A 14,113-nucleotide genomic window follows, 5' to 3' on the forward strand; every position below is an offset into this window, starting at 1 on the left:
GCACTCCTTGCTACTCCAGAATGGATACACCACACAACTCTGCCGATGCACCCCAACCCAGCACTGCATCATCCCTTGCTACTCCAGCCTGGGTACACCACACAGCTCTGCCAATGCACCCCAACCCAGCGCTGCATCATCCCTCGCTACTCCAGCCCTGGTACACCACACAGCTCTGCCAATGCACCCCAACCCAGCGCTGCATCATCCCTCGCTACTCCAGCCCTGGTACACCACACAGCTCTGCCAATGCACCCCAACCCAGCGCTGCAGCATGCCCCTGAATATTCTAACCCTCTCCCCCAGTTCTTTGATGGTGCTCTCATCTAATTGTGTGGTGGCCTGGGGTGGCATGAGAAATTATTTTCCACTTGTACCCCACACCCTGCTATGGGCTCAGGTCTTCAGAGGATAGTGCACTAACTTACTCCCTCCCCTTGCACCAATAACTACCAGCTCCTCCAGAACATGCTGAAGCACCCCTGTCTTTCCTCTGCGCTCTCAGTGCTTCTTTCCCCACAGTACATCAAGAAAGCAGCTCTGGATTAACCAGCTCTTATGGCCTAGGGGCCGTTCCCCCACTCTGCAGCCCCTTCAAGACGCACTGCTTCCTCGTAATGAGTTCAAAGAACTTCCCTTTGCTTCCCCTCCCTTTATCTGCAACACCATTATTGCATTATGGGAAAAGTCTAATTAAGTGGAGGGCAACAAGAAAAAGAAATGCCTGGACACATTTCAACGTCCTGGCCGTAATCTGGGTGATTTATCCCCTGAGCAGATGCCAGTGCCACACCGTATCTCGGAGACCCCGAAATATGCTCTGTCCCATCCTCCCCCACCCCCCGAGGGATCATGGAGGAAAATGGCAGCTCAGAGTTTAATTAAATGCCCTGCATGGCTAGAGAGGCAGAGCTTTGCCAGGGAGAGACACACTTCCAAGGTGATTTTCAATTCCAACCCCCAAAAGAAAATCCCCAAACTTTGTGCTGGTTTTTCTACCTTCCATGCCATTTTCCCATCCCTCCTGCACATGGAGCTGAGGTCTGGGAGCCTGGCTGCCATGTTAAAGGCCTTCCCTCCCAGCTGTCCAGAGCAAATTACAGCCCATTCACACCGCCCCCTCCCTGCAGTAAGTACAGGTGAGGGATGACTGCCTGCCTGCGATTTGCCTCTGAAACGACACTATGACTTCGATTCCTGCCAGACACAGGTGGGGAGGGAGGGCAGAGTTAGGGGCCCCTGTGGTTTAGCCTCTCTGCCTATCCAGGCAGCTGTGCCGGCATCACTGCTAACCACAGGAGTCTGTGGCTGACCACATGTGCACCACAGCAGGATGTCCCCATGCTGGGGGAGCTATTGCCCAGCTTATTGGGTCTGACCTGAAATCTACCCTGGGGATAGAGAGAGAGGCATCAGTTTTTGGCCCTTGGATGGCATGAGGCCCAGCAAGTCTGGAAAAGGAAGGTCTGGGTGAGGCCCCCGGCCAGGAGATCACTGGCTCCATCCAGCAAAAGCTCCCTCAGACTGCACCACACCCCGTGTTTGGGTCTCTACTCCCCGATTTCCCTCTGCTTCTTGCCTACCCCTCCCACCCACAGGCCCACTACAGCTTGGCTGGCAGTGTGAGGGGATGGCTGACCACACTGAGGCTCAGTGTGTAATGCCTCAGCTACCCCCACAGTCACTGGGACAAATCCCAACAGGCTCAGCTCAGCCTTTTGCCCTCCAGAACCAATCAACTTGGTTCCATGCAGGTTACTGCATGTGGGTCCTTCAGAGTGGAGACACGGAGCTCCTGCCTGCTCCACATGGACACTGAAGATCCCAGGGCACACTGAGAAAGAGCAGGGCTTTGTCCACTGAGCATTGACTGCTGCCCTCCATGCCTGAGGGGCTGCATTTTGGCTGGGCTGTGCACACAAAGGGAGAGGCGCTATGGTGCAAAAGGCAGGAGATTATTCTACAGCGTCTCTCACCCGCTGTCTGCACTTTGCAGCCCACCTTCACTGCTAAGGACGCTGGCACACAACGGGGCCTTGGCTCTGTGCAGGTCTGACTGTGCCCGCTGCCTCTCCCCAAGCTGCACCATCACACGACGTGCAACAGCAGAGCCGGCTGCCTTGGCTACCGACAATGGCTTCGTGCTGAGCCTCAGAGGTAAAGCTCCTGCTTTCCACAGGCCTGAGTATCAGAGAAGTTAGCTCCAGTACTTCTGGCCTAGATGGCACAGTGCAATCAGGCACATTTGCATGTGTGAGAGAAACTGGAGTAAACATCACAGCATAAAGAGACGGGCAGCCCCTATTAGCTTCCCGAGTCCATCGCCCACTACAGGCTTAGCCCCCCTGTACATTTCCTAGGAGCAGACGTTGCTGGAGGCAGGCCCGTGGACAGCAGTTCCGGGCCCCAGAGCAGAATAGTCAACGGGCCCCAGGCATGCACAAGCCGCGGACGTGGTGCACGTGACATTTGGGCGGTGCTGCACCTGCACTGCTGGGTGCACTCTTCCAGCACGGCCAGGGCTTCCCCATGCCCACCCGGCAGGGTTCCCAACTGTCTAATCGCACAGACCCAAAGGCCTTTGTTCTGCCCCCTGCCCCGCCCCTTCCCCGAGACCATGCCCCTATCGCGCCCCTTCTCTGAGGCCCTGCCCCCTGCTCACTCCATCCCCCCTCCCTCCATCGCTCGCTCTCCCCCACCCTCACTCACTTTAACCAGGCTGGGGCAGGGTGTTGGGGTGCGGGGTGCAGGCTCCGGGAGGGAGTTTGGGTGTGGGCTCAGGGCTGGGGCAGGGGGTTGGAGTGCAGAAAGGGGCAGAGGGTCGGTGCTTACCTCAGGCAGCTCCCAAAAGCAACTGGCACCCCTTCTGGCAGCAGCTCTTAGGCGGGAGGCCCACGGGGTCCCTGCCTAAGTTCCCTCTAAGCTGTATGTCTATTAAGCCCCATGCAGGGCCTATGGGCTGCAGCGGGAAGAGATACTTCTCCCCCAGCATGGACTTGTTGCGGCGGGGAGAGGCACCCCTCCCCGCCGGCCTCAGCACGGACCAGCCCCACACTTGCCACAGCTGGGGGAGAGGAGCCCCTCCCTCAGCCCCGAGCTGCTGCGGCAAGAGAGGGCTGGGGGGAGTCCTCTCTCCCCATCACAGCCACAGGGCAGCCTGTACCCCAAACCCCTCATCCCTGGCCCCACCCCAGAGCCTACACCCCTCACCCCCCAACCCTCTCCCCCAGCCCTGAGCCTCCTCCCGCACCCAGAACCTCTCATCCCCGGCCCCACCCCAGAGCCTTCACCCATAGCTGAAGTCCTCATCCCCCCTCACCCCAGCCATAAGACCCCTCCTGGATCCCAAACCCCTCATTCCTGGCCCCACCCTAGAGCCCGCACCCCCAGCCAGAGCCCTCCCACACACACCCTGCACCCCAACCCTCTGCTCCAACCCTGAGCCCCCTCCCACACTCCAAACCCCTCAGCCCCACCCCCACCACATGAATTTTGTTATGTGCGCCGATATGTCACACATCACCCCCATATTGGTGCATATAACTGCACATGGATGTAAAAAATTAGTCTCCGTGCGCCACTGCCCACAAGCACCACCCCTACAGCTCCCATTGACCGCAATTCCCGACCAATGACAGCTGCGGAGTCGGTGCTGGTGGGAAAGGGGGGGAGGGCAGTACACAGAGATCCCCCCTCCAGGGGCCGCAGGAACATGTCGGCTGCTTCCGGGAGCAGCGCGGAGCGAGGGCGGGCAGGAAGCCTGCCTTAGCCCTGCTGCACTGCCGGCAGCCCCTGGGCCCTTTTAAATCTCCCGGGACCCTGGGCAATTCCGCCACCCCCAGCCCCACCCGCCGCTGCCCTGGCGGGCCTGGCTGGAGGCAGCCTAGGAGACTGAGGCCATGGTCAGTGTCAGGACAAGCTCTCCCCACACCTTCTGCCACCCGTGCTGTAGAGCGACTCCAAGGCTCTTAGTCCGTGACCGCTCTGCTGAGGCTACTCACAAGGGTGGGACTTAGTGCCTGTCATGGTGGTAGCTTTGTGCTGTGGGCACCGGTCTGCTCAGGACTGGGCTGAGTCCCAGCAACTCAATTCACACCAGGCTCCAAACCACCATCAAACCACATCTGGTCACAAAGGGGAAAGTCACCACAGGGATGAAGTGCCCTGGACTCCAAAGGGCTAATGGGGCAATCCAGACTCCGACACTGCATCACCCTGGATGCCCAGAAGGGCTGGAGAACAGCTGAGCAAGGGCGAGCTTCTCCATTGCCAAGTGGCCTGCATTAATGTGTGCTGCAGGGGGATGGGAAGCTCCTGCCCGTCAGGGAGGGAAGCTTCGTGTCTAATCCTTAGCTACCCGGCAGATCTGACACTCAGGATCCTCTGTGCGCTAGATGGCTGGCGACTCGGAGCAGGCTGCCATCAATCACCCTCACTTCTTTCCAGGGGACACAGCGCAGCCAGAGAAGCCAGCGAGAGACAGCACAAGCCAGGCAGATGGGCCCTTATCTCCCAGTCTGGTCTGCCACCAGCTGGAAATTGGTGGGGAACCAACCCCTCAGCCAGTGCCCCTCTCTGAAGGGCTCTCATCTGCACCCACACGCTCCATAGAGTCAGTGAGTGGCGACACCACCCACAGCGAAGGAAGCTGAGGGTCACATCTGCTGAGATGGGCTATTCTTCCTTTCGCTGGGGTTTGACCACAGCTGTAGGGGCTGAGCATGTACCACAGATCTCAGCAAGAGCACCTTGAGAAGCCACCCAAGCAAGGCTAATTGGCCTCACCTCTGGTGAGGACCCGAGAGGGAACAATGGGAGGCTGCAGGTCAGCACTAAGAGGCCCTGGCTGAGCTGTGTGAGGGGCCCAGGACTGGAATGGGATGGGGGGAGGCTGGACAGTGCCCTGGACTAGGATAGTAAGACAGGTGAGAAGAAATGGGCACTGGCACGGCACCTCCCTGTATTGCGCTTGGCTCTAGCAAGGCCTATCGTCAGTCCCTGCAGGCGCAGCAGAGTGGCATCCAATCTCTTTAATGTGGAAGACACTCAGATACCACGGTGATGGGCAGCAGTACAAACCCATACAGACGAAGGACATGCAACAAAAATCCAACAGCACGCTCAGCACCCAACGAAACAGGGCTCTGTTGTGCCGGGTTGGGGCGGGGATTCATGTCCTTGCTGATCCTGGGAGACCCAGCTGGGCCCCGGCTAAGGGCTCAGGGGAAGCCATGAGGGTTTGCCCTGGGCAGCCCGGCAGGTGACCGGGGAGAGAGGGCAGGTGTGCAGGGCTGGGGCACAGACACCCAGCATGAGCCCGCCGTACTCACAGGTTATGGAGGACACACCAGCCGCAGTGGGGGTCCCTGGAGCCCAGGCACAGCGCACAGCTCTTGTATTGCTCACAGCTTTCCACGGGCACTCGTGTCACCTGGGGGAGAGAGAGAGAGAGAGAGAGGCACATTGTGAACATGCACATCAGAAAGCCCCAGGCCAGCCTGTTCCTACCCACCCACCTCTTGGGGAGCCCCACAACACACACCAGGAAAGGGGGCCGGGCTCGGCGGAGTGGGGGCAGCATCGGGGGCAGATGGAACCAGTGCCTTGAGAGAGTGGGGACAGAAGGGAATGGGGGAGATGTAGGGATCCTGCAGGATAGATGGAATGGGTAACTGGGGAGCGGGAGGGGAATAACGAGGCAGAAATGAGTGACAGCGAGGGAGGAAGGGAAGGTGGGTCGCACTATGATGATGGTGGCTCAGGCCCATGATTAAGGGAAGGCTGTAGGGTACACTCCCCTCATGCTGCTGGATCCCATGCCCAGTTAACCCCACCCTTGGACATGAAGGGATTAACAAAATATAGGGGCAAGCCCCAGGCTTGTTTCGAGCCCAGAGCTGAAGACCTGAGGTGCCCCGAGTGTTTCTTTGAGGCTGGGAATGGGTGCAGTGGGGCAGCAGACAGAGACCCTTCTCCTGTGCTTTCATCTCATGCCGTGCGCCCCAGAGCCAACCCAGTGTCTATGAATCCAGCAATGGGGCGAGGAGCCCAGTCTCCACCACTGTACAAGCTCTTGAGGCTGGGGACATACAGAACCTTTCCCTCCCATCTGTGCGGCCACGGTGAGCACATGACATGAGCAGGTGCCCTCGCTGACTCCACCGTACCCTGAGTCCCACAGCTTGGGGCACGCAGGCAGCATGGCGCCTCGCAGCCTGGCTACCCTGGGTGAAGGGTGCCCTCGGAGTTCCCTGCGGAGGCTATAAGTGTCCCCTACCCATACACGGGGGTGTCTGTTAGATATTCAGCAACAGTGCATGGGGCCAGCTTCTGAGCAGAGGTGGCTCTCCTAATAAAGGCCTAGAGGGTCTGTTAACACTACAGCTTGCCTCATGACTTGAGCCTCGGCTGGCAGTGTCTATACCTAGGGCAGGACTTTCAGAGATAGGCAGCTAGATTTAGGGTCAAGGGGCAACGTTTAGACACCTGATTTTTACAAGTGTTGAGACCAGATTGGCCAGTGTGCCCTCCCCTCAGTCTCAGGCAGAGAGCAGCAGGACCTGGGTGAGCATTTATTTGTGCTTAATGCCCCCAGGGAGCATTGACTTCAAGGGTCAATAAGGTGAAATCTGGTCTCCAGGAATAGGAATCTCATGAGCCCACTAGATGGCAAGTTATTTCACTCTATAAATAGCTCCCTTCTTGTCCCTCAAGAAGCCCATATAAGCATGACCACAAACACCAATGGGGGGTATCAGGGTTGTATCCCAAGCACTAGTGCGCATGAACCGCAAATGCCCAATCCTGGGAAAACTCCAGTGCTGCCCCCTGCTTCAAGGAGCTGCAGACCTGGCTCCTTCCCAAGCCAGATGTGCCTGTCTTTCGCTCTCCTTATTATCGAATCATAGAAATGTAGGGCTGGAAGCGAGCTCAAGAAGTCATCAAGTCCAGCCCCCTGCACTCAGACAGGACCAAGCAAATCTAGATCATCCCTGACAGGTGTTTGTCCAACCTGTTCTCAAAAACCTGCAATGACGGGGATTCCACAACCTCCCCAGGACCTTTCTCCCTCCCCATCACTCCAGGGCAAAATCCTGCAGTTGGGACAACAGTTAGACCAGGTCTCCACTCACTGTTCCCTCTAAGCTGTGCATGTGTGCACGCGCACACAGATCCTAAACCCCGCGCACCCGGCAAAACACCACACGCACAAAAATTTGCACGGAAGCACAAAAATTTGCACAGAAGAAAGTTTTTTGTGCACACAGCCTGTCAAAAATTAGAGGGAACATTGTCTCCACTACAGACTTCTGCTGGCATAACTCAGTCAGCCAGGGGTGTGAAGAGGTGGGACCCCTGACGGGCAGAGGCCCTAGTGTAGACGCAGTTATACAGCCAAGCTGCACCTTCACCCATACAGCTCATTTTGCTCATGCGTGGGACTTTCGCTATACTGGTACAAAATGCAACTTTGCCGGTCTAGCTCCGGCTATACGAGCAGCGCTTTGCTGGTATGGTACATCGGTATCCCTATATCTGTACAGCGCTCCTAGCGTAGCCATGGCCTTCCTTGCTGCGGCCACCAGTGATGTTCCAAAGAGCAGCAGCATTCCATAAGTTACAGCTGTGACAGGCTAACAGCCCTGATGGACAACGGCCAGATGCCAACCCTGCAGCTGCAGGGAAGAGGGGAGATTTTAAAAGGAGCAGGGTCGGTAGGACGTTCACCCCTAACCTGGTCCTCAATGACCTGGAGGTCACCTGGCATGGTTGGAAAGAGCCCTACAACCTTCCATACCTAAGGTACAGTCTCCTGTGGGTAACAGTCTGAGCTCCCCTGCTGGTAGCTAAGAAGGGGAAGAGAGACTGGAAACTCCTGGACCATGTGAGGACACCTCTGCTTGCCCCAGTGGGCCCCACACAACCTTAGCTCCTTAGAAAGCTCAATGGTGAGAGGGAGGGCAGGCGAGGCTGCTCTGTATCTGTTCTGAGCAGCCAATGGAACACTGAGTTCATTTCAACCCAGAGGCAAAGGCGCTAAGAAAAGCTACATTATTTCCATCAAGAATTATTGAACCTTGAGAGAGAAAAACAGCTCACGAGGGACCTAAGAGATCCAGTGTACCCAGCAGAGAGACAGCCTCTCTAGTGCTCTCTGGCTTTCATGGAAAGGGATGCAGGGCTGTGCCCAACATTTCTCAAACTCCTTTCAAAGACTTATGCCCCTCAACCCTGACCTTCAGGCCCCCATCACCCCACTATCCCAGCCCTGCCCTCCTCCTACAGCTTTGCCAATCCCCCTCCACTCTAACCCACAGCTCCTCCTGCTACTCTAACCCTGAGCTCCTACACAACTCTACAGACACCCCTCAATCCTGACCAGCAGCCCACCACTGCTATTCTAGTCATGGGCCTCCACCCTCCACAGATGCCCCTCAACCCTGAACTGCAGCTCCCTCTCTCCCCACAGAAGGGCCTCCCCTGAATGAGGCTAACAACTATTCCAGATTGTAATGGAGGTCATGCCTAGATTGTGATACACAAGCGGGGACCACATTGAGACCCCACCAAGCTCATTGGCAAGATGACTCAGGTACTGGAATCAAAGGCAGGTGTGGCATAGAGAAAGGCGAATGGCTGGGGATCCTGGCCATTTAGCCAACCTCTGTAGAGCACAATGAACAACTGGACTCTCCAGAGTTTAGGAAAACGGGCTAGCATTTTACAGCCCCCTATGCCCATTTCAGATGCTAGCCAGACCCCTGCACTCTCTGATATATGACAGGAGGAGCTGACCTTAAAGGGTTACAAGCTCTTTATTAATTGCTCCTCCAGATTTGATTAAAATCCCCTCATTCCTCTGGCCCTCCGAGCTCTGTTACAACTGTTCATTTAATTACTTTCCAGCAACACCCTGATAACACCAGGCTGCGATGGAAGAGAGCTCTTTTTATTTAGGAAAGGAGAAGACAGGAGTGGGAGGAGGTTTCAGAAGGCAAGAGAGTTCTTTGCTTTGTCAGCAAAGAGACAGAAGCTGCAATAGCAAATGTCATTAATACCCACTTCCAACCTGTTTGTAAGGAACCCAACACAATTGGGTTAATGTCCTGCTACCCTCGCTGTGAAAAACACTGCAGCTCAGCAATAAATCCCCCCCTCTTGGGGTTCACTGAGCAAAGCCCTCGTCTGCCTAGCTGCCCCCCAAATATTCCACCAAGGGTAGGCTGTGTTAGGCAGGCCTTAGAACTGCAACAGGGCAATGACAGGGAGGCAGCCAGGAACAGCTTCTCAGATTCCCCCCCCTCCCCGTTTCCTTTAGGGTCCTCTCACCTCCCCCCAACCCCAGAGTCTACAGCCTTTCCCCATGGGATCCCCACAGGATCCCCACATACAAAACTTCAAGCCTTTCGACCCCCGGGGGAACAGGGAATCCTCTGTGGTTCAAAGTGCCCTGGAGCATCCATAGATGGTCCTAACGCTCTCTTGTGGCCTGACAATCCAATCAGACCTCCTGCATAACCCAGCCCAGACAATTCCACCAACAATTCTGCATCAGACCATCCCTTCTGGTCATCACTCCTCTCTCCCCAGCTGGCCACAGCTTAGGGCATCTAGGATGGGGCTAGGAGTGCAAAATTGGGGGGAAACAGGGACTTACGGAGGGAGTGAAATCTCCACACATGGGCTGCAGACTCAGGAACATGGTCTCTCTTTCAGCTTCTGCCTTGGAGCTGAAGACCATCTCCCGCTGTCACTTCAGCACTGCCCCAACCCTTCCCAGCTGCCCCAACACCTGTCTGTCAGGAGGGGATATCCCAGACCTGGGAACTCCTGGCCAGTTCCAGCTGAATGCAGGGCCAAGGGGAGAGGCTGCTCTGCTAAGGAAGAGTTACAGCCCATTTTCAATCCTGCTGCCATTAGCAGCCGAGAGGGAGAGGAGGAAATGGAAGAGCTGGGAATAGTAAGGGGCTCAGTGCTGAGAGGCTCACCACTGAGCCACATCCCAGGCCCTTTGAGACTCCGGGATTGGGGGATTCGGCCGACAGCCTCCCAGTCAGCAAGTCACTCAGAGAGCCCCAGGTCTCCTCAGAGCCTCTGGCAGATTGTAAACCGGAAACAGGGCCCAGCAGGAAGAGGAAATAGGGTGCTCCGTCCTCATGGGGTGTCTGGAGCAATCAAAGGCCCCGTTTTCACATCCCCCACCTGGGACAATGGCCCGGAGATGTATCATGATTCTAGTTCAGCTGTGGTTCCAGCCACGCGCACAGACTGGGAGACTGAGACACACCTGCCCACAGCTCACCCACGCTGCCCACTCAGCCACATCGGGGAGGCTGGGCCACAACACAGCTCCGGCAGGAGTCCATCTCAGGGGGGCAAAAGGCCTATTGCCCCTTGGTTCATCCCGTGTCCCTGCTCCAGCTGCGCTCTGAGCGAGACACAGCATGGGTAAGAACACTGCAAGGGGGAAGAGTGCTCACAGTTCGCCAAGGGACAGCCCCGGTCCTGTCATGGGGCACCAGACTCGGCTGTTTCGGGAACACAGGCACAGACCCCACACAAGCCCTCCCAGGGCAAGAATACTCCATCTCCAGCAAGCCTGCCTGTGGAGGAGGATGGGGTGGTTAGTATCCCGAGCCATGACCCAGTGGGGCAGCCAACCAGCATGCAGCCCAGACTGCCGTGCGGACCCACCCAGCCCCACCCAGGTGCACCCTTTTGGCCATTGCATTCCTTCAAGGGGAAGATGGTGTTATTGTTGAAATGCTATGGTAGGGCTGGCAGGCAGAAGCTGAGCTAGCTCTCCTTCCCACCCAGTGCCAGGCCCTCCCCTAACACACCACTGCATCAGCCTTGCACTGCAGGACACTGTACGACATAGCAAGGTTTGCACAGTGCCATTGCAGCATTGGGACAGTGCATGGATCAGCGTTCATGTTGCACTCCCCATCGGTACCCAGCCCGGCCTGGGGAAGCTAACGATCCAACCAGTGGATCAAATTCGGTGATGAATCCTGGTCCATTGCCACCTGAGGCACATTGCACATATGCTAAGAAGAGAAGATCACCCTGCAGCCCTCCTGGGAGCTGAGGTTGGGAAACAGACCTGACCATCCGAATGGGGAATCCCCACCCAGAATGGGGCACGGGGCAGCCTAGCAGTAGCTAAGCATAGCTAAATCGTAGCCCACATTCACAGTGTGGACACAGACCCATAGGTAAGAACCACTGGGCCAGCAGGCCTCCCTCCCCTGCTAAACCCATAAGAGTTTGCAAAACTGGGATCCCTCCAGGTCGTTCTCTGCAGAAACTACAAGCCTCACTTCGAACACATGATACCGGCCCTGCTACCCAACCACATGCAGGCTTCTTGACGGCTTGGGTCGCACACCCTGATCAGAAGACAGAAAACCACCGGTGCTCAGTCTCCCCATTAAGGTCTCAAAGCAAGAGGACGGCCCAGCATGAGCCAGCGTCTACTCAAAGGCCCTGTCCACACTAGAAAGGGCGCTATACTGGGGCAGCACGCTGTACAGACTAAGGACCAAATACAACAGCAGCTGGGGGTCGGGAGCGAGGTGCATAGCCAGAGCGGCAGGGATGTGGGAGGGTTCAGAAGAGAGGACATGACTAGACCACAGAGCCTGGGAGAAGGCAAAGTGCCTAGCCACACTGCATCCGCCCTGTAACTGCCCCCTCCTTCATCTCCTCTTAGGACCACTGGATCCCAAGTCTCGCGGCCCAGTGCAATAACCATGGGGCCACCTACATCCCGCCTCTGGTGGGAAGAAGCGAGCAGGGTGAGATCTGTGTCTAAAATCCCCCTGCTGTTCGCAGAATGGGGGGTGAAGAGGGCAGGGAGGACCCAACTGCCCAGAGCTCCGCTTGCCTGCGAGCAGCTCCCCAAATGGTTAATTCATCTCACCGCAGGACTCCACCTCGCTCTGCAGAAACGACAGCCCAGGGCCATCCTCCTACCTACCTCACACACCCTACTTCAAACACTGCCTGCGCTGGATCCAGCCCGCCTAGCAGCCGTGGCCACAGAGACGGGAGGCGGCCTTGTGTTCTCACCACCCGCCCGAGCCAGCGGTTCATGAACCTCCGCACCCATAACAAGAAGGAGCCAGTCAGAGCTAGTGGCTTCGATGCTGCCCATCTGTTCCCCCCGAAGGCATCAGGCACATGGGGGAGGTGAATGGAGAGCGCTTTCCCACTGTCAGCCTTCCTCCCTGCCCCTCTCCTCCAGCCCTCCCAGCAGGGAAGTCAGCTTTGCTCAGGTGTTTAGCAGGAGACTGAAGGAAAGGGTCAGAGAAGCCCATATCCCCAAAGGGAGGGGGAACTCCAGGGGGCTGCCAATAATCGTTAACACCTGGGGCAAAGGATTGCCCATGCCATAGGATCCCCCTGCTAGGAGCCTGCTGGAGCAGCACTTACGGGGAAGGCACTGAGCTCTCTGCACTGGGGCCTCAGTATTACCCAGGCACCCTGCAGGCAGCGCCAAAGATGGGGGATGACAGGACCGGGGAACCGAGAGGGACATTCAGGCCAGCCAAAGCTCAGGGGAGCAGGGCAGGTGGGGGGGGGGGGGAGGGACAGCCTGGTGAGCAGCTGCAGCCCCCCTTTTGTCCTTCACGGCAACTAGGCAGGAGCGCACAAGTGACCTTCCAGTGGGACTGAGCCCAGTGGGGGATGTCTGTTCCCAGAGGGCAGGAGGGGAGAGCGAGACACTCAGCGGGTCACTGGCAGGCCTAGATGGGACACAGCAGCCCCTGCAGGGACAGATGACAATGCAAAGACAGCAGCCCCAGAGAGACTTCCTCTGGGAGGCAGTGACCCGGAAGAGCTCCATGGGAAAGGGAGCCCAGGGGAGGGAAAGATGACAGGAACATGGGAGCGAGCGGCTGCTGGGGGGAACAGGGCCGCCCCTGCCCTACACGTCCCCCAGTTCTCCATGGGAGTGTCCTGATGAACCAAGAGCCCTGGAGACTGGATTCCTCCATCCCAGCACGGGCAGCAGCAGCCCAAGCTCCCCCAGCAGAGCGTCTGCTCTTCCCTGGAAGGCACCCCCCCACTCAGGCCTACAGGGGAGCCCCGTCACCAACGTGTTCTCCAGTCTCAGCCTCCGCTATGACTGTCGAAAGCGAGACCAGTCAGTGATACTGCACCACAGGCTCCTGGCGCGGCACTGAGAACGGGCAGACTCGTTTCACACAGGCCACCTGTGGCAATCCTGTCTTAGCACAGCTTGAGACAGCCAGAAGGCAATCTCGCTACCTCACAGGGTCACAGCAATGGTCCAGAGAGCTGGAAGCACGCAAACATAGATACACGCCTGCCCACACACACGCACAGGTATGTGCCCTCCCATGTATAGGCATACCAGTGAATACAAACACTCATGACTATACACAGCATTGCCAAGTTCTCATAGCAAACCATGCCGTGTTGAACATGTGCTGTAAAGAAGCAGGCTAAGGGAGCTATATTTGGTCAGCTCAGATGGACTGTCTGTCCCTATGTCTTCCAGCAGACCATAAGAGATAACTGCCTGCTGCCCAGTGGGGCCGACCCCTCAGCAATACCAGTGAAGAAGAGCCAGAACCCATTCCACTGGCTGGTGCACTGGCTAGGGGGAGCTACTGAGGTGGCTCACTGAGCCCCAGGGCATAGCAGAAGCTAGGCAGAGGGAAGATCACACATAGCTCCACACCCCCTTATGGTGGACCAAGGAGCAGAATGACCCTCAAAGGAAGCCTTTAGTCAGCGTTCAGGCGGGGATTTCCAAAGGAGTGAAAGAGAATTGGGTACTCAGTGCCCACTGCATCCAAATGGAGCAGGGCACTGCACCTCCCGCCAGGCTCCTCTGCAAAGCCCAGCATGAGTGACTAGACCTTGTGCCGTCAGACTGCAGGGCCATGCAGAGGGGGTCTCAGGCCTCTGTCAGAGGCTCCAGGGAGACAAGAGGGACAGTGCTGGCACTCTGTGACCGGGGCAGCAGGAGCAATGCAGCTTCTGTCCCTATCATGCTGCTTACTCCTGTGTTCGGTGCCTGGGCACTGCGGTGATAGGAGCAGGCTGGGACCCTCCCTCTTGTAGGATCGGGGTGAGA

At 57.2% G+C, this 14,113-nt stretch overlaps 1 protein-coding gene across 2 annotated transcripts in view; it reads right to left on the reverse strand.

Moving 5' to 3' along the window:
• Window positions 1-14,113, reverse strand: part of PLXNA1 (plexin A1) — a 516,682-nt gene that overhangs the window by 381,490 nt on the left and 121,079 nt on the right. For both annotated transcript variants that reach the window (XM_074957636.1, XM_074957635.1), the window contains exon 5: window positions 5,331-5,431. In XM_074957636.1, coding sequence (XP_074813737.1) covers window positions 5,331-5,431 — 101 coding nt within the window. The remainder of the gene's footprint in view (window positions 1-5,330; window positions 5,432-14,113) is intronic.

Source organism: Natator depressus, chromosome 7 (assembly GCF_965152275.1).
Source record: "Natator depressus isolate rNatDep1 chromosome 7, rNatDep2.hap1, whole genome shotgun sequence".
NCBI lineage: Eukaryota > Metazoa > Chordata > Testudines > Cheloniidae > Natator > Natator depressus.